The sequence below is a fragment of the Pan paniscus genome, chromosome 2, assembly GCF_029289425.2.
Source record: "Pan paniscus chromosome 2, NHGRI_mPanPan1-v2.0_pri, whole genome shotgun sequence".
NCBI lineage: Eukaryota > Metazoa > Chordata > Mammalia > Primates > Hominidae > Pan > Pan paniscus.
This window is the reverse complement of record NC_085926.1, coordinates 195,953,724-195,973,495: the sequence shown is the minus strand read 5'-3', so window position 1 is coordinate 195,973,495 and position 19,772 is coordinate 195,953,724. Positions and strand designations below refer to the sequence as shown.

The 19,772-nt window shown below is 41.7% G+C and overlaps 1 protein-coding gene and 1 long non-coding RNA gene across 22 annotated transcripts in view; one reads left to right on the top strand and one right to left on the bottom strand.

The window, feature by feature from the left end:
• LMLN (leishmanolysin like peptidase) overlaps positions 1-19,772 on the bottom strand; it is a 112,550-nt gene that overhangs the window by 31,030 nt on the left and 61,748 nt on the right. For 7 of the 21 annotated variants that reach the window (XM_055110832.2, XM_003806439.4, XM_055110834.1 and 4 more), the window contains 2 exons: positions 8,607-8,817; positions 832-5,734 (listed from right to left, as the gene is read on the bottom strand). In XM_055110832.2, the coding sequence (XP_054966807.1) occupies positions 5,634-5,734; positions 8,607-8,817 (312 nt within the window). In that variant the 3' untranslated portion in view covers positions 832-5,633. Of the gene's footprint in view, positions 1-831; positions 5,735-8,606; positions 8,818-19,772 lie in introns of those variants that run through there. The other 14 variants (XR_008624984.2, XR_008624975.2, XR_008624976.2 and 11 more) reach the window with 7 other exon arrangements.
• On the top strand, positions 1,198-19,273 carry LOC117979863 (uncharacterized). Its single transcript, XR_010111498.1, has 4 exons — positions 1,198-1,320; positions 13,610-13,752; positions 15,393-15,553; positions 16,155-19,273. It is a non-coding gene; the product is annotated as an uncharacterized LOC117979863 (long non-coding RNA).

Sequence of the window (19,772 nt, the reverse complement as noted above, 5' to 3'; positions counted from 1 at the left end):
GTATTTAGTTTTAGCTACTTATATGCAATCTGTAAAACTTTAAAAACACAACATATCAGAAAATCCCCACAAAGATCTCGGTCCAGCAATTAAGTCACGCACACGATACTGGATCAATTTCACAAAGCACTTGGCTCCAAGTCACAGGCAGAGCGGCTCTAAATGCACATGAGGAAGGGACCTCCTGGGACATTCTCTTGTGCTACATGCAGGTTATGGGAAGAAACCACACTCCAGGACTACAGCCACAGCGTACTTGATGCCACTGTGTCAAGTGTGGTGCTTGAATGTGCCAGGGTGGTCATGCAACGAACCTTCTGGCCCACAGCATAGACCAAATTGTCTATGAATTGCTTTAGTCTGCTCTTTCCTGCTTAACTAGACCTGTCTCCACTCTTTAAGTAGGACAATTTTACTCACCTTTAAGTAGAAACTGATTATATTTCGTAATAAACACCTTGTCTTCCCCAAAGAGAGTCCATGACTGTTTTAGAGACAGGATCTTGCTCTGTCATCCACGCTGGAATGCAGTGGTGTGATCTTGGCTCACTGCAGCCTCTAACTCCCCGGCTCAAGTGATCCTCCCACCTCAGCCTCCCGAGTGGCTGGGACTACAGGTGTGCTCTACCACACCTAATTTTTTATTTTTATTTTTTGTAGAGACACGGCCTCCCTATTTGAATTTGAGACGCTGGTCTCAAATTCCTGGGCTCAAGCAATCCTTCCACCTTGGCCTCCCAAAGTGCTGGGATTACAGGCATGAGCCACAGTGACCAGCCCTCATCCAGGTTTTTAAAAAACTGATGGTGTTAAATAAAGACAGGATGCAAATTAGTTTCCATTTTTATTAAAGTTGTGTTTTTCTAAGGAATATATTACACTTAAAGTTCAATACCATAAATATTAGTTCTTAAATCTTCTATTTTACTTATTAAAAATGTAAACATAAAACAACCACTCCATCCCCATCCCTGACCCAATATATATTAAAAAAATATTACTCCTCTCAGGTAAGTTCTTTTCTTCAGAATGAGTAACACAGACTTCATTAAAATCTTTTTAGTCCTCCTGGGCTGCAAGGACATGGCAGGAATGACTAGTGTCCACTGTGACAAGGGTCTGTGACACTGTGACTGAGGCCTGTCTCCTCCTGCCACGACGACTCATGTGCCCTGAGAGACAGGCTCCTCTCTGTCCAGTCAGCGTCCAAGGACACGGACAGTGGTAAGGCACCGAGCACAGACACTGTGATGGACACAGCACACAGGATGGCGTATGCTCCTGGAGGCAGATCACAGCCAGCACAGACAGCAATTCTGGGTGAGTGTTAGTCAGAGGGTATTAGAGCTGGAAGGATTCTGAGAGATCGCCTAGTCGTTCACAGATGGCCTCAGTCAGTAAGTCTTCTAATGTTAGAAGGAACATTGATACAACTTTATGAAATACTTTGATATATTTATTTATTTATCTTCCTAAAACTAAACCTCATAAGATGATGTTTCAACTTCAAATATTGATAAACCTTAAGCCTAGATAGGCTGAATAACTGCAAGCATAATTTATAACATTTATAGAATGTCTATTTGATCTCAACAAAAATAAGTATCCTATAGGAAAAATGTAAGGGTTACTGGTTTTAAGAAATAAAAGGATGTTTTTCAGAATACTGGAAGGATCTATATGAGGACAACCTACCTGTTTGCCAGTTTCTTTAAAGCTGTCAGCTCAAGGCTACTGACATGGCTTTTGCTTCCTTCCTGTAAATTTTGTTTCTGAAAACCTGAGACAAATTCACTTGATATTTTTGACAACTGGGACCTTAAAATGATCAAAATGAGCCTAAGTCTGAACAGAAAACCAAGATAGTTTTTAATAAGTACTTGACCCTTTTTGAGTCAGAAAGTGACTCCAGTCTACTGTCCCCAAATTGCTGCTCCCCATTCCTTCCCTGTGTCCCTCACTTCCACTACAGCTGCAGCCGGCCCAGCCTGTCCCTCTTAACACAGCGACGTGGTTTTGTCTTTGCTAACATGAAGGGTATAACCTGCCACAGGGTATCAACGTGTGGGCCATTTCAATTTCTTCACTTTGCAGCTGAATTTTATACCAATAATTCCGCAATGACATCTCGGATTCTAAAAGTCTGCTTCACTGTCATTTTTTTTTTTCCCAAGAAAGTCTCACTCTGTCATCCAGGCTGCAGTGCAGTGGTGCGATCAGCTCACTGTAACCTCAAACTCCTGATCTCGTGATCTGCTTGCCTTGGCCTCCCGAAGTGCTGAGATTACAGGCTGCAGTTCAGTGGTGCGATCAGCTCACTGTAACCTCAAACTCCTGATCTCGTGATCTGCTTGCCTTGGCCTCCCGAAGTGCTGAGATTACAGGCTTCAGTCACCGCACCCACCACTACCATATTCAAAGTGACTAAAATGTGCCTCTTAAAATCTCTGACAGGTTCAGTGTCCTTCTAAGTCTTGCTGGGTACACTATGCAGAATCAATGATGAGTAAAATCATATTCAAGCCTTACTGAAGAGGACGGGAGATATCAACACAGTTACCCTGAGGAACTCAAGACTTTATCCATACTTTATCCAGTTTCACATGTGTCCAGAGAAAACACTGGGCGACCAGGTTCCCAAGCTTAATAAATATATATACAAAAAATGTCATCTATAATATTTTCTTCAGAAAGCCATTAGTGCAAATATAATTATATCAATAAAAAATAAAGCAAAAATATATTTCAAGTATAAAAAGCACCATGCTCAGAAACAATACTACCTAAATGGTGCCACTACACAACAGTCAAAATATAGTCGAACCTATCACTGTGACTCTCAAATATATGATTAATTCATTGTATTTTTGGTAAAATTCTTCATACAGCTTTGCAGGATGATTCATAATCATAAGAAGTATATGTTTAGATTATTGTAAGTTTCTTTAAAAATAGACTCTTTGCTTTGACTTTTAATTTACGCAATTTAAAGTATGTACAACATAGGCAGAAAATGAGCACTGGCCCGCAGACCATTACGCAGGTTGAGCATCACTTACTGAAATGCTTGGGACCAGAAGTGTTTCAGATTTCAGACTTTTTTTTGGATTTCGGATATTTACAGATACCTAATGAGGTATCTTGGGCATGGACCCGAGTCTAAACATGAAATTCATGTTTCATATATAACTACACACACTGCCTGAAGGTAATTTTATACAATATTTTTAGTAGTTTGTGCATGAAACAAAGTTTGTGTTAAGTACTTATATGTGGAATTTTCTACTTGTAGTATCAGGTCAGCATTCAGAAAGTTTCAGATTTTGGAGCAATTTGGATTCCGGATTTTTGGATTAGGAATGCTCAACCTGTATTAGCTTCTTTTTTAGTTAAGTTGACTATGTTTGAGATTCCCAGCTTTTCACAATGACAAATACCTCCCATTTAAAACTGCATGCAAATACATACTTTAAATGTATGCATTTGAAAAAAAAGCAACTTTCCTCTGTGCTGGGGTTGCTGTTGGCTCTAGTGCCAAATAATCAGAATTAATTCTTAGTAATTATGTTGCTTTGCTCACTTAGCATAATTTCTTCAATGGAGTACTGAATAGCTATATGCTGAATGGACGAAAAGCAGGGAAGGATGAGGAAAGGAGGAACTGAAGGAGTCTGTCCGAGGGTTGTGGTTACAATGCCATGGAGGAGTAGGAGGAGTCTGTCCGAGGGTTGTGGTTACAATGCCATGGAGGAGTAGGAGGAGTCTGTCCGAGGGTTGTGGTTACAATGCCATGGAGGAATAGGAGTCTGTCCAAGGGTTGTGGTTACAATGCCATGGAGGAATAGGAGGAGTCTGTCCGAGGGTTGTGGTTACAATGCCATAGGACTTCATTAGCTTGAGAGAAAGAATGGGCATCGCCTATCATTCATGAACATATTTTTTCTTTTTTCTTTTCATATTCTTGTTAAACCTCATCTAGCCATTAAAAAATTTCAAATAGGAATTACTAAATGGGGCTGGTAAGCTCTAGTACCAGTGTAAAATTGCTTCTGGGGACCGGAATCTATGTAGTAACAGGAGGAGTGTCAAATGCAGAAGGTAAAGGATATTTAAAGCGAAGGCAATCTTCCAGCTTCTGTGGACTGAGTCTTACTTAAAAGTGGTACAGTGGACGCTACTGGATAGGCTCTACACCAAACTTATACCTTGCTATTAGTACACAATTCAGACCATCCTTCTTAAACATAAAACCATTTTCAGATGTTAGAAATTCTTCTGCAACAATTTCTTAACCCATTTTAAAAAACTGCATACCTGTCTTTACCAGAATTTCTTTTTATCTTCATCGGTCACAAAGGAATAGTTGTGTTTTTGTTGTTTCACAGTTGTCTTAATATTATCTAAAACAATACAATTATGTTTTTTTCTGTTTGCATGTCTTCCACGTTTTCACAGGGCAGAGTATTTTACTCTCTCGGCTTCCACATTTTTTCATGTCATTATTAAACTCATGGAGAATACAACCAGAAGCTGAGCTCTGAAGAGGGATGAATACAGAGGGCTACCAGCACACTGACAGCAGTTCTGCCGTAAACTGCCACATAGCTGGCAAAAAGGGCAAGCACGGTTAAATCATAAGATTTAATGAAACATTATTTTAAAAAATTCTTTAGAACAAACAATGGGAACAGTGAATTAAGTTTACTATATACCAGCCATTAATTTTTTTTTTTTTTTAAGATACAGGGTCTAACTCTATTGTGCAGGCTGGAATACAGTGGTGCAATCATAGCTCACTGCAGCCTTGAACTCCTGGGCTCAAGCGATCCTCCTGCCTCAGCCTCCCAAGTAGCTGGAACTACAGGCAGGCACCACCATGCCTGGCTGCCATTAAATTTAAAATAGGTATAATAATGATATGTAGAAATCCCAATTCCATTATTTTCTATAACTCAAAGGACAATTTATACTTTTGAGGACAAGATCTCCAATTCTAATCTTGCAATAATTAGCTGTTGTTTAAGTGACTGCAGTATATGGATGATGAACTTTCCCATTGTTGTATGTTAATAAAAATGTTGAGGTATGTAATCACTCTGAAAATTCCACCCATTATCCTATTTTCAAAGGAAAACTTTGGGAAGATTACAAACCCTGAAAAATGAAGACTTGGTGGCTTGCAGTTCCTTCTCCTTCTCCAAGATGAGGTGGTTGGGTTGCTGAAGATGGTGGTTGGGTTGCGGATGAAGGTGTTGAGTTGCTGATGAAAGTGGTTGGGTTGCAGATGAAAGTGGTTGGGTTGCTGATGAGGTGGTTGGGTTGCTGATGAAGGTGGCTGGGTTGCTGATGAGGTGGTTGGGTTGGTTGGGTTGCTGATGAAGGCGGCTGGGTTGCTGACGAGGTGGTTGGGTTGCTGATGAGGTGGTTGGGTTGCTGATGAAGGTGGTTGGGTTGCTGATGAGGACAGGCTGCTGTGAAGTTCTGCTTCAAGGTCTGATGGTCGTCAATTCTTCCAAGCCAAAGCAAGGAATGCCACTTCTACCATCTGCATAGGTTGGCACTCACTCAAACTTTGTGCTTTGTTCACAAGAACATAACATAAAAGAATATCTTGAAGATCCACTTTTCCATTCCTAGTGCCATATACACAGAAGAAATCCAGCCAGCAGAGGAAACAGATTGCCTAGCAGAAGCCAGAGGGTGACCACCAGGCTCGAGGAACAGGAACAAAGATCTAGAGTTGAAAACAAAAACTGACTTTCTATAAACAATTTTGGGATAAATCATACCAATTAAATATTGACAGATGAAGAGCAGTGATTATTAAAAAGTAAACAAGGACCACCTTGAGAGCTAAATCAAGAGCAAAACCCAGGTATAAAAAAGTTTTTGTTTCTTTTTTAATGGAGGAAAAATATATGGAGGAAGAAATGATGTATCCACTATGTCAAGGTTAAAAAATGGTATCCAAAAAAAATTGCCTTGGGGTAGTACCCCAGCAAAGATAAAGATCTTGGTTATTCTGAGATGGGGTGAAGAACTTTCTTCCTTTATTCTTTCTTTGTACCTTCTAAGTAGGGTGACCATATAATTTATCAACACAAACTAGTACATTTTGAGAATGCAAGGGTGAGTACTATTAATAATGACAACAGGCAGACGGACTGTGAGGATGCAAGGGAGAGGACCATCAATAATGACAACAGGCGGACAGACTGTGAGGATGCAAGGGAGAGGACCATCAATAATGACAATAGGCACACGGACTGTGAGGATGCAAGGGAGAGGACCATCAATAATGACAACAGGCAGACGGACTGTGAGGAGGCAAGGGAGAGGACCATCAATAACGACAACAGGCAGACGGACTGTGAGGAGGCAAGGGAGAGGACCAGCAATAACGACAACAGGCAGACGGACTGTGAGGAGGCAAGGGAGAGGACCATCAATAATGACAACAGGCGGACAGACTGTGAGGATGCAAGGGAGAGGACCATCAATAATGACAACAGGCAGACGGACTGTGAGGAGGCAAGGGAGAGGACCATCAATAACGACAACAGGCAGACGGACTGTGAGGAGGCAAGGGAGAGGACCATCAATAACGACAACAGGCGGACAGACTGTGAGGAGGCAAGGGACAGGACCAGCAATAATGACAACAGGCAGACAGACTGTGAGGATGCAAGGGAGAGGACTATTAATAATGACAACAGGCATATGGATGGTCTCAGGCAGACCAGAACATATGGTCCCCTATTTCTAAATATCTACCCATACATTCATATCACCAATCAATCAGACTTGATTTTGAAACAGCAGAAGATTCTACAGATTTTGGGCACTAGAGGTATATTTTAATTCAGCCATGAGGTGTCCTCATAGGTTAAAACAGTTCTCATAATGGAAATATTTTTATAGCAGTAGGGAGATGAGGCCAACCTGACCTTATTTTAGGATGAGTTGCCCTTTTAAATATTTTAAACAATAAAGATGAGCTTTTATTTATTTATTTTGAGACAGAGTCTCATTCTATTGCCCAGGCTGAAGTGCAGTGGTGTGACCTTGGCTCCGCCTCCCGGGTTCAAGTGATTCTCCTGCTTCAGCCTCCTGAGTAGCTGGGATTACAGATGCATACCACCACATGTGGCTGATTTTTGTGTTTTTAGTAGAGATGGGTTTTCACCATGTTGGCCAGGTTTATCTTGAACTCCTGACCTCAAGTGATCCACCTGCCTTGACCTAAGATTTTATATCAAATAAAATTCATTGTGTCATTATGATTGTAACTGCAGAAAACTCAGCTGCCTCACTTGGAGTACTGTGTAGAGCAGAGTTAATACAGCAGGCCTGAAACTGCTATCTTTAGAAAGTTCTGCATGCAAGGAGGGCCTTTGCTGGTGGCTGGGAACTGGTTTCCTCACAACTTTGCCCCACACACCTCTTCCCGTTGCTGATTTTGCTCTGCATCATTTCACTTTAACAAATCTTAGCCATGAGTACTATGATGAGCAGCTGCGTCCTGTGAGTCCTTCTGGTGAACCAACAAATTTAAGGTGCTCCTGGGGACCCCCAACACAAGTACTCATCTTCCAAAACTCATCCTCTGCCTACAGCCCCTAGGAGATGAGGTCCTCAGGATTTGGAAAAGAAGGGAAGTTAATCTTAGAGGTGGAGAAACTTTGACTTGAAAACTGAGTGTGGCCTTCTATTTTCAATCACACCATGGACTAGGCAAAGGGCAATGCAGTTCCACCTAAAAAACACCTCTAGTTGAGAAAATGAAACATTGCATAAGGTTTTTATTGTTCATAATCTGAAATGTCAAACTGCCATAAAAATCTCATAGGTCATTTAAATCAAAATTTTAATTGTGAATTGATGAATTCTGCTTTTATACTCTCAGCAATGCATTATCAGCCTCAGTTTGAACACCGTCAATTTCATGGAGAAGGCGTTCTTCTCAAGGGTGTTTTCTGCATTCCCCTCCTGCTTCTAAAGGGTTTAATTGGCATCTGTCTCCTCATAACTTCAATCTCTTGGTGCCAGTTCCATTCTCTGGAGTCTCACAGAACAAGCACTCGGTCCTATTCCTCAATGAACCCCCCGGTCTTTGCCAGCCCACATCTCTCTGTCTCATTTCGCATGTGTGTTATTGCATCTTTCCCCTCTTTGTGGGTATACCAATTCCTTTTTTCGGTATCTTTTCCAGGTCTTTCCCTCACTTTCACTTCAGCTGATTATGATATGACTAAAATATATTTAATTACTTTTTGTATTTAATGAGCAGAATTTTGTTTACCCTTAATTTCCAAATGAATGGATACAACGTTCACTTTTTGTGATCTTTGATGAATAATTTTGTGCAACTCAGAGGTTCTTCACCAGAAAGGTTCCTCACCCTTGCTCTTACTCAAAAGTGTCAAGTTGACCTACCTTAGATTTCCGATAATGGTGGGAAGGAGGAACTTCCCATAAAAATGCAATCAGCCGAGAAGAAACTCAACTTGTTTTAGAGCTTCCTTGAAGGGAAATGCCAACATTTTGTAAGAGAAGTTCACCCCCTTCACTTTTCCCTCTTTATTCCAACCATAGAGAGCACTCACCAAGTGGCAGAGCTCGGGTCAGGTTAGTGGCTGGAGGATCTGTTTCTGGAGGACAGAGCTCACAGAAGTCCCAACATGATGGGCAGAGCAGGTTTCCATCGTGAATCCAGCCATTCATCTGGATACTGACGGGGAGGACCTGCCCAGCCCGACTACACAAATATGAAGTATCTTGGACCCAAACTTTCAGACCTTGAGGAGAACAAGAAACCTTCAAACAGGAAAAAAATAGATATATAAAAATAATAAATATCAGGTCAGTAAGATTCTAAGAGATTTCTCCTTCAACTACAGGAAAATATATTAAAACTTACTAAAAACATTGGCTATAAAGCACAATTTGCAGTGTGGGCATAACATTAACCTCATATAAAGAGTTAAGTTGGCCGGGCGCGGTGGCTCACACCTGTAATCCCACTCTTTGGGAGGCTGAGGCGGGCAGATCATGAGGTCAAGAGATCGAGATCATCCTGGCCAACATGGTGAAACCCTGTCTCTACTAAAAATACAAAAACTAGCTGGGCGTGGTGTCATGCACCTGTAGTCCCAGCTACTCAGGAGGCTGAGGCAGGAGAATCGCTTGATCCTGGGAGGCAGAGGTTGCAGTGAGCCGAGATCGTGCCACTGCACTCCAGCCTGCCAACAGAGCAAGACTCCGTGTCCAAAAAAAAAAAAAAAAAAAACAACCAAAAGAGGGTTATTTAGGTCCTAAAAGAATTACACTCTGTGTGGCAGGAGTTCTTAAACTTTGAATCTAGCACCTTTTTAAGAATCTGATGGAAGCTATGGACACTTTTCCCAAAAATTACAAGGGGGCACACACATACAGCTTTTTTTTTTTTTTTTTTTGAGATGGGGTCTTGCTCTGTTGCCCAGGCTGGAATACAGTGGCGATCTTGGCTCACTACAGCTTTGACTACCTTGGGCTCGGGTGATCCCCCCACCTCAGCCTCCTGAGTAGCTGGGACTACAGGCATGTGCCACTATGCCTGGCTAATTTTTGTATTTTCTTGTAGAGATGGGGTTTGGGTTTTGTCATGTTGCCTAGGCTGGTCTCGAACTCCCGGACTCAAGTTATCCACCCACCCTGGCCTCCCAAAGTGTTGGGATTAAAGGTTTGAGCCACTGCACCTGGCCATAAGTCAAATTTTAATTGGGGTTTGAAATTATAAAAATGTTTATTATAAACAAACAAGAATTATACAGCATAGAAACGCAACACAGCAAAAGTTCTTCATTCTTTCTCCCTACCCCAAATGCTCTGCTCAGTCACAGGAATTTTATCCAGACTTTATCTTTAAAGGCAAGACTCATAGCTCATTTGCACGTGATAGCTAATGAAATCAGTTTTTAAAAGCAAAAGAAAACACATTAATGCTAACTTTTAAAACATTTAGAAATAGTAATTTTTTAAAATTTTAATTTATTTTTTTTTTTTAGACCAAGTCTCACTCTGTTGCCCAGGCTGGAGTGCAGTGGCATGATCTTGGTTCACTGCAACCTCTGCCTCACGGGTTCAAGCAATTCTCGTGCCTAAGCCTCCCAAGTAGCTGGGACTACAGGCCTGTGCTACCACACCCAGCTAAATTTTTGTATTTTTAGTAGAGATGGGGTTTCACCATGTTGGCCAGGCTGGTCTTGAACTCCTGACCTCAGGTGATCTGCCCGCCTTGGCCTCCCAAAGTGCTAGGATTACAGGCGTGAGCCACTGCACCCAGCCAAAAATTTTAACTATTTAAAAAAAAAACCTCAAAGTTGTTTTCTACAAAGACTTCACATTCAATTATGCTACTTCCCTTTAAACACTTCTGAAACTTCTCTCTTGGACCTATCTTCAAAGTCAGTGCATGCTTCTGAACCTGTCTGATGGTAGCAAATTTTTAAGTAGCAAGTAGATATAATTTTTGGAAATAGCCCAAGGTTGCCCAGAAGCAAGTCCAGCAAAGGTAGTTGACCAACCTGGTTAAGACAAGGTGTGACACAAAATTACTAAGATTGATTTCCTTAGGTGACTATTAAACTACTAAAGATAATTTCAAAAGAAGAGTTCAAAAGTATATTTGAAGTCATTTTGAAATAACTCTATCATCAGTTAAGTTGAAATATATCACTCTTTTGAAAATTTGTTTTAAGATATCACAAAAACAAACAATGAAGTGTGACCTCTTCTCTGTCACTCCGTGATCCACATCAAGTAAGCATCACCACAGCTACAGTGCAACATCATTATTCTTTAAAGCGAGACTTGATCAAGCGCCGTGCTTGGCGCTGAAAAGGACACTAAAAAAGTACACGATACAGTGCCTGCCCTCTAGCAGTTTCAATTGAGGAAAGAGGAGTAGGATACAAAAATTTTTTTCAGCCGGGCACAGTGGCTCATGCCTGTAATCCCAGCACTGTGGGACACCAAGGCAGGTGGATCACCTGAGGTCAGGAGTTCGAGACCAGCCTGGCGAACCTGGTGAAACCCCGTCTCCACTAAAAATACAAAAATTAGCCAGGCGTAATGGTGGGCTACTCAAGTGGCTGAGGCATAAGAATCACTTGAACCCAGGAGGCAGAGGTTGCAGTGAGCTGAGATCCCATCACTGCACTCCAGCCTGGGTGACAGAGTGAGACTCCATCTCAAAAAAAAAAGATAATAAAAATAATAATTTTTTTTATAAAATACTAACTGTATTTTGAAATTAGAAGAAAAAGCAAAAAATGAACAGTACCAGACTATTTTATGATTAAGAGTCAATAAATGGTAGAAACAAGAACAAATATTAGAAACTTTCATGGAAGACAGCATTTGTATCCTAAGGATGTACACAGGATTTGGATCACTGCCGGGCAGATGTTACAGGTTGGGAAGCAGAATGCACATGGCTTAGAGATGAGAATTATATGAGAGTGTTGATAGGACAAGAGGAAAACTCCCTTGCTGAAGTTGAAGTATTCTCATTGTGGAATTCTGGGAATTAAGTGTGGGCAGGAGGGTAGATGTACAGGTAGCAGCAGACATAACAGACTCAGGAAAGCTGAATCAAAATCCAGCAACAGGAAGAGCCAGGAAGAAACTGATCTGCAGAACACAAAGAGGGCTCAGGACTGCCACAGCCACACCTGGTACCAAGAAGTAAGAGCTACAATCAAAAGGATTAGATAAACGTCTGTTTCAGAAACAGACCCCAGCATTCCTCTCCCTCACTGCGAGCAGCTGGACCAGTTCGTTCCGAACCCAGCTGATATAGTTTGGGTATTTGTCCAAATCTTCTGTTGAAATATGATTCCCAGTGTTGGATGTGGGGCCTAGTGAGAGGTGTCTGGGTCATGGGGATGGATCCCTCATGAATAGCTTGGTGCCCTCCCCACAGGAATAACTTCCCCGGAGATCTGCTTGTTCAAGAGGTCGGGAGCTCCCTCCTCTCTCGTTCCCGCTCTATGTGATAAGCCTGCCCCCACTCTGCCTTCTGCCATGACTGTAAGCTTCCTGAGCCGTCACCAGAAGCCAATGACAGCACTTATACTTCCTGTAGTCTGCAGAACTGTAAGCCAAAATTAACCTCTTTTCTTCATAAATTACCCAGCCTCAGATACTCCTTTACAGCAACGCAAAATGGACTAATACACCAGCATACTGGAGATTTATTTTTTGGAAAGGGTAAAACAGAGTTTTTCTGTTCTGGGGAAAACTAAGTACAGCAGAGAGCTGGGATGCCATCATGAAAATAAGGACTCGAAGTTTACAGGTTAAAGCATTCAAAATCGACTTCCTTCCTAGAACTCTGACAGCATATAAACTTAGGCAGGTCACTGGCAGTTTCTCTGACCAATCTGACCCGTCAAAAGGACGGACATCAAAGATTTTGTAAGGAAGGAGCCCCATAGGGAGACCACAGTCAACAAGCCCTATGTGTGTGCTCAGAGCTTCCAAACTGGCTTCCAGGCACTTTTCTTTTCTTTTTTTTTTTTTTTTTTGAGTCAGAGTCTCACTCTGTCGCCCAGGCTGTGGTACAATAGTGTCATCTCAGCTCACTGCAACCTCCACCTCCTGGGTTCAAGTGATTCTCATGCCTCAGCCTCCTGTGTAGCTGGAATTACAGGCGCCCACCACCACACCGGGCTAATTTTTGTATTTTTAGTAGATGAGGGGTTTCATCATGTTGGCCAGGCTGCTTTCAAACTCTTGACCTCAAGTGATCCGCCTGTCTCGGGCTCCCAAAGTGCTGTGATTACAGGTGTGAGCCACTGTGCCAGGCTCCAGTCACTTCTTGAATATGAACAGGCTGTTAATGATCACCAAACATAGAATCAACCCATTAAATTTTGGAATACTGGGGCTTGGCAGGTGAGGATGTGGTATGCGAAGTTAAAATTAAGAATTTACAGCTTCCAGAGAAGAAAGAAAAAAGATTCTGGCAATTGAAACTCAGAATGACACTGACAGTCAGCACACAAAGGAAAAATGCTTTCAGAATTCTGATGGAAAATAATTTTCTTTCTTTTTTTCCTGCACCCAATCATCCATTAGGAAAATAATTTTCAAAAATAAAGCTATACCCACCCAAGCTATTGAAGGATGGCAGAACACGCCACCCCAAAATGTGCTGTTTTGGCACAAAGGTTTCCAGCTAAAGGGACTTCAACACAGCAGACCCAGCAAGACTGTTCTGACATCCCCTTTCCTCCTGAAAGCAGAAGACACAACTCCCACATGAATAATACCCTTCCTTTTCCAGGAGAAAACAAACATTTTTATCACCAATATGGAGAGTCAAAGCCAAAGAATTTGGTACAAACAGACCTTCTTAAAATAATTCTTATCTTCCTTTAGCCTCCGCATACATTTTACTTTTCTGTAACTGTCTCCCTTTGTTCAATGTAGTATAAAAGTATATAGGTTTTACACTTCGAGTTTTCATTTACTCATGTGGGTTCCTGTGTCATGTAAAACTTAGATTAAATAAATGTGTATGTTTTCCTCCTGTTCATCGGGCTTATGCCTATTTCATTCTCAGGCCTAGCTGAGGACCCTGAGGGCAGAGGTGAGGTCCCGCCTTCCCACGCTGTCAGCAGGCGTCACGATGGAACAGTGATGCTTTCAGACATGCAAGTCTCAACACTGTTCTCCGTCACATACTCCTCAAATCTCCACTAGAAGGTATGTTCCATTAAAATAAAAAAAATCCAAAAAAGAATATGACACAAAATCCATGAAGGAGGGGATCCAATATGAGAGAGACAGAGGGACCAGAGGGACCTCCAGGATGATCCTGACTCGAGATCCCAAGATGCCAGCTGTGCTGCCAACATAAGGATTATATAGTCGAGATTAGCACAGGCCAGAAATGTCCAGAAGAGATTTCCTCAAGATGAAATGGATAGAATACCTCAGGTATCTGGTTCTACTGAAAGGAGATGAGCCCAGCTGGGAGAAGAGCTTAGAATTGAATTAGTGCTAAATACAAAGAAAACTAATTGCATGAAAAAACAAGATCTTAAATCCAGAGAAAACGAAATACTGGGGAGAACGGGGAAGTAACGATTGCATGCTACCAGGCGCCACGTCTGCATAGTCCTGGTAATGTAAGCAGTGAATACGTATTTATCCATAATCACCACTGGGAGGGTGGGAAACAAGAAGTGTACGATGGGGAAAGAGGAAGTGAACACAGCAAGAGGACGAGGCGAACCAACTAAATTCTTATTTTCCAAAGTCAACAGCTAACATTTGAAATTCAAACCTTATGAAAGAATAATATAAGTGGCTCACGCCTGTAATCCCAGCACTTTGGGAGGCCCAGGCAGGCAGATCACTTGAGGTCAGGATTTTGAGACCAGCCTGGCCAACATGGTGAAACCCTCTCTCTACTAAAAATAAAAAAAAACAGCTAGGCATGGTGGCGGGCGCCTATAATCCCAGCTACTTGGGAGGCTGAGGCAGGAGAATCACTTGAACCTGGGAAGCGGAGGTTGCAGTGAGCCGAGGGATCATGCCACCTGCACTCCAGCCTGGGAGACAGAACAAGAATCCATCTCAAAAAAGTAATAATAATAAAAAAAAATAAGAAAGCAAATAGTAAGTCTCCCCTGACTCCTCCACCCCCAACAAAACAACAACTAAGAATTGAAAGTGAAGACTCTGGGAAGAAGTAATAAACATTAGGGAAGTAATAACAGAGGCTCTAGTTTTTTGTGTGTTTTTCTGTTTGTTTGTTTGTTTGTTTGTTTTTACATGTAGTCTCACTCCATTGCCGGGGCTGGAGTGCAGTGGTGCGATCTTGGCTCACTGCAACCTCCATCTCCCAGGTTCAAGCGATTCTCATGCCTCAGCCACCTGAATAGCTGGGATTACAGGCAGGCGGCCACCATGCCCGGCTAATTTTTGTATTTTTAGTAGAGACGGGGTTTCACCATGTTGCCTGGGCTGATCTCGAACTCCTGACCTCAAGTGTTAGCCTCAGCCAACCAAAGTGCTGGGATTACAGGCATGAGTCACAGCGCCTGGCCTGAGGCTGTAGTTTTTTGGAAGCAGACAACAAATTTGTTTCAAACTATTTGCATGTATAAGTTTGATCAAAACTAAAATTTTAAAAGGATCAACGTGGTCATGGAAGTAAGATGAGAGGAGGGAAATTAGTTAGGAAACTGTGAAGTGATAATGGCTTGAACTATGAAGGTAAACCTAAAATAAAATAGATATAAGAGATTTCAATAGGAGAGTAATCTAAAGACTTAGTCTGTATTGATCCGTCTTTATAGAACAGAGAGTAGAAAATGATCATTCTGGTTTCTAATTAGAGAGACTGGGACCAGTGCTGGAAGCAACACAGCCGAAATGCAGCGTTGTTGAGAGAGGGCTCCTAAACTGGATTTTGGAGGAACTGAATTCAGAATGATCAAAGTACAACCAAATGTACTTGAGACGTCCACAGCCAGTTCAGACATGGGGCTGGAATGATGTAAGATGATACTAAGAACGACTCTTTAATACACACCACAGAACAGTATGTGTAACTTGATACTATTGGTGTAAAAAATGAAACAAAAATATAAATTTGTGCCTGCACAGAGTTTATCTTTAGAAGGATGCAAGAAACTGGTAATATTACTTCCCTCCGAAGGGAGAAGTGAGTGACTAAAAGACGGGGCTGGGAAAGGCTTTTCCTGTACCCTGTACATTCTTTTGCATCTTTTGAATTTTTCACCATGTGAATTGCTGACTTATTTAATCAATATATAAATTACTTAAAAATTTATATTAAAAGGTGCCATCAGCACAAAAGGTGATATGATAAGGTCCATGATCTCAGTTTCATCAGGGAAAAACATGTTAAGAACACAAAGGGTTGACATGAAAACACACGCTTAAAGGTCTCTTTTGTACAGAGATAATACAGTTTCCCTTTGAACTTTCACCTGAAGTATTTCATCCCACTTTTTATTTCATTTATTCTTATTTATGTTAGTCTCAGCAATTATTTAGCCACAGATAGCCAATCTTTAACTTATAACAAAGTCCATTTCAACAACTCATTTATCTTATGGACGAATATCCTACAGGTGTCAAAGCCCACAGAATGTAGAACACCCAGAGTGAACCCTAATGTGAACATGGACTTCGGATGATGATGTCGGTTCATCGAAAACACCCAGAGTGAACCCTAATGTGAATATGGACTTTGGATGATGATGTGGGTTCATCAATTGTACCAAAAATGCCTCTGTGGTACAGGATGCTGATGGTGCGGAAGGCCACGAGTGTGTGGAGCAGGGGTATACGGGAACTCTCTGTACCTTCTGCTTAAATTTGTTGTGAACCTAAAATTGCTCTAAAAAATAAAGTCTATTAATAATAATAAAAAAGAAACCTCAAAATAACACCAAAAACCCCTCAACAACAACAACAAAAAACCTAGTTTGGTAGTTCCTAAAAAAGCTAAACATAGAATTGCCATATGATACAGCAATTCTACTGCTGAGTAGACTGAAAATAGGGACTCAGACAGATACGCGGAAGCCAGTGTTCGCTGCAGCAAGACTCCAATAGCCAAGAGGTGGACGCAAACCACCTAAGTGTCCATCAACTGATTCAAAACGTGACAGATCCATACAATGGAGTGTTATTGAGACATAAAGGAACACCGTAAGGAATACTGTTCTGATACATGGCACAATGTGGATGAACCCTGAGAACGCCACGCTAAGTAAAAGGAGTCAGGTACAAAAGGACAAACATGGTATGATTCTACTTATAAGGACTATCTAGATTAGGCAAATCCACAGAGAGAGGACGTAGAATAGAGGCTGTCAGGGCTGGGGGAGGAGGAAGAGGGAGGGATTGTTTAGTGAGTACAGAGTTTCTGAGACGCTCGGCGGCAATGTGCACGACAACGTGAATGTATTTAGTGCCACTTAACTGTACACGTAAAAACAGTTAAAATGGAAATGTTTATGTTATATATATTTTGCCACAATTTTAAGAAAAAAAAGCCCAGTGATCCCTCCCTTTCTCCTTTCCCCTTCCTCAAAAGCAATTACGTCTAAAGCCGTTAAGTGAGGCAAGGTAGGTGATCTGTTTGGAGGGGTGGGGGAGGTGTGTGACCGGGAGGTCACGCAGAGTTGGCCGGGTGACGAGGGTAATGGGAGTGGGAGAAAGTGGACGGATGTGGATAGATCAGATGAGTAAACATGCTGAGATGACAGCAGCTGGACTTCTCACTGTTGGTGAAGGAAGTACATATGTGAAAAGGTGGAAAACTAAAATAAATGCTTTGGTATCAGACAAGGTCTCCAACCGATGGAATCAAACCAACCTTACTGATGCAAACTCATGGTTACTTACACACACACACACACACACACACTCACAGGAGAGTGTACTGATACATATACATATATTTCCTACCTTACTAAGAGGGCCTGATGAGCTGGTATTCCCAATTCCCAAATGTTATTATCAATGACAATCAACAGTATAATTACCACCCAGATCTTAGTCTCTAACACCAAACACTCCACCAAAAGCAATGAACAGTGCAATTACCGCCCAGATCTTAGTCTCTAACACCACACTCCACTAAAAGCAATGAACAGTATAATTAGCGCCCAGATCTTAGTCTCTAACACCAAACACTCCACCAAAAGCAATGAACAGTATAATTAGCGCCCAGATCTTAGTCTCTAACACCACACTCCACTAAAAGCAATGAACAGTGCAATTACCGCCCAGATCTTAGTCTCTAACACCAAACACTCCACCAAAAGCAATCAACAGTATAATTACCGCCCAGATCTTAGTCTCTAAACACCATACTCCATTAAAAGTAACTAGGGGCCTCTGGAGAAATGGTTAATTCCACGTCAGGGGTAGACAAAGAACAAAGTGAGCTTAGAATATCTTGTTACAGAAAGAAAAGAAATATTCGGCCAGGAGTGGTGGCTCATGCTTATAATCCCAGCACTTTGGGAGGCTGAGGCAGGAGGATCAGTTTAGGCCAGGAGTTTGAGACCAGCCTGGTCAATTTTTGTACTAAAAATACAAAAATTAGCTGGGTATGGTGGCGCATGCCTGTGATTCCAGCTGTGCAGGAGGCTGAGGCACAAGAATCTCTGGAACCGGGAGGTGGAGGTTGCAGTGAGCTGAGATCACACCACTGCACTCCAGCCTGGGTGACAGAGTAAGACCCTGTCCCAAAAGAGGAAAAATGAAAAAAAAAGTTAATTTTACATAAATTGTATGGTATGTAAAATATATCTTGATAGTGCTATTACCAGGTCAGGCAAAGTGGCTCATGTCTGTAGTCCCAGCACTTTGGGAGACTGAGGCAGGTGAATCACATGAACCCAGGAGTTCGAGACCAGCCTGAGTAGCATGGCAAAAGCCTGTCTCTACAAAAAATAAGAAAAATCAGCCAGGTGTGGTGGTGTGCACCACCACCTTCTTCTCCCAGCTTCTCAGATGGCTGAGGTGGGAGAATCGCCTGAGCCTGGGAGTCCATGGCTGCAGTGAGCACGATCGCACCATTGTCTCCAGCCTGGGTGACAGAGCAAAACCCTGTCTCAAGAAAAAACAGAAAAGAAAAAAAGCAGTTACCAAAAAAAACGTTAATTTGATAAGTAACTAATGATAAGAGTTAAATTTCCAGTTATAAAGGTCCGTTTAGCTCTTGCAGCTGAAATGGCACAGGAATGCTTATTCTGCATTTCTCAGACTTACGCTGTCCTCCCTGACATCCATTTGTAGGGTGCAGAAGATTCATTCCGTTGGATGCTCCTAAGTCACAGAATGGCTACATGTTTATAAGTCCTTAATAAGGTGATGTCATATAATATCAGATGTGCAAATATGATAATTAAGGAAATAGTAGGCGAGGCATGGCGGCCGCCATCTATAATCCCAGTACTTTGGGAGGCCAAGGCAAGAGGATTGCTTGGGGCCCGAAGTTCTAATCTAGCCTGGGCGACATAGTGAGACCTCTTCTCTACAAAAAATCAAACACTTAGTCGGGTGTGTGGTACACACTGTAGTCCCAGCTCCTCAGGAGGCTGAGGTGGGAAGGTCGCTTGAACCCAGGAGGTAGAGGATACAGTGAGCCGTGACTGCAGCAGCACTCCAGCCTAGCTGACAGAGCAAGACCTTGTCTCAAAAAAAAGAAAAAGAAAAAGGAAAAAAAATTGTAGTTTGCCCTTTTTTGATTTCTAATTACAAAGGAAAGAACACCCTATTATTAATCAGCAACTGATTTATTAATTCTTTTTTCTTTATTTTTTTAGAGACAGGGTCTCGCTTTGTTGCCTAGGATGGTCTCGAATCCTGGGCTCAAGCAATCCTCCTGGCTCAGCCTCCCAAAGTGCTGGGATTACAGGCGTGAGCCACCACGTCCAGCCTGATTTACTAATTCTTATAACCCATGAGGTCCTCAGACCTTTTGAAATAAAATTGACATGTTTTCCATTACAAAGTAATATTTGCTCAAGAACAAAATTACCTATTTACCATTACTTCCTCAGAATATATGCCCAGAAGTAACATTACAGTAATTACATATATATTTTTAAGAGGCACTTTTTCTAAAGAAATGACCATATTTTCATAAAACATAAGCATCCAAACTAATATTTACATAAACAAGATACAGTATTGATCAGTAAATTAATGACATAAAATATGAAAATATA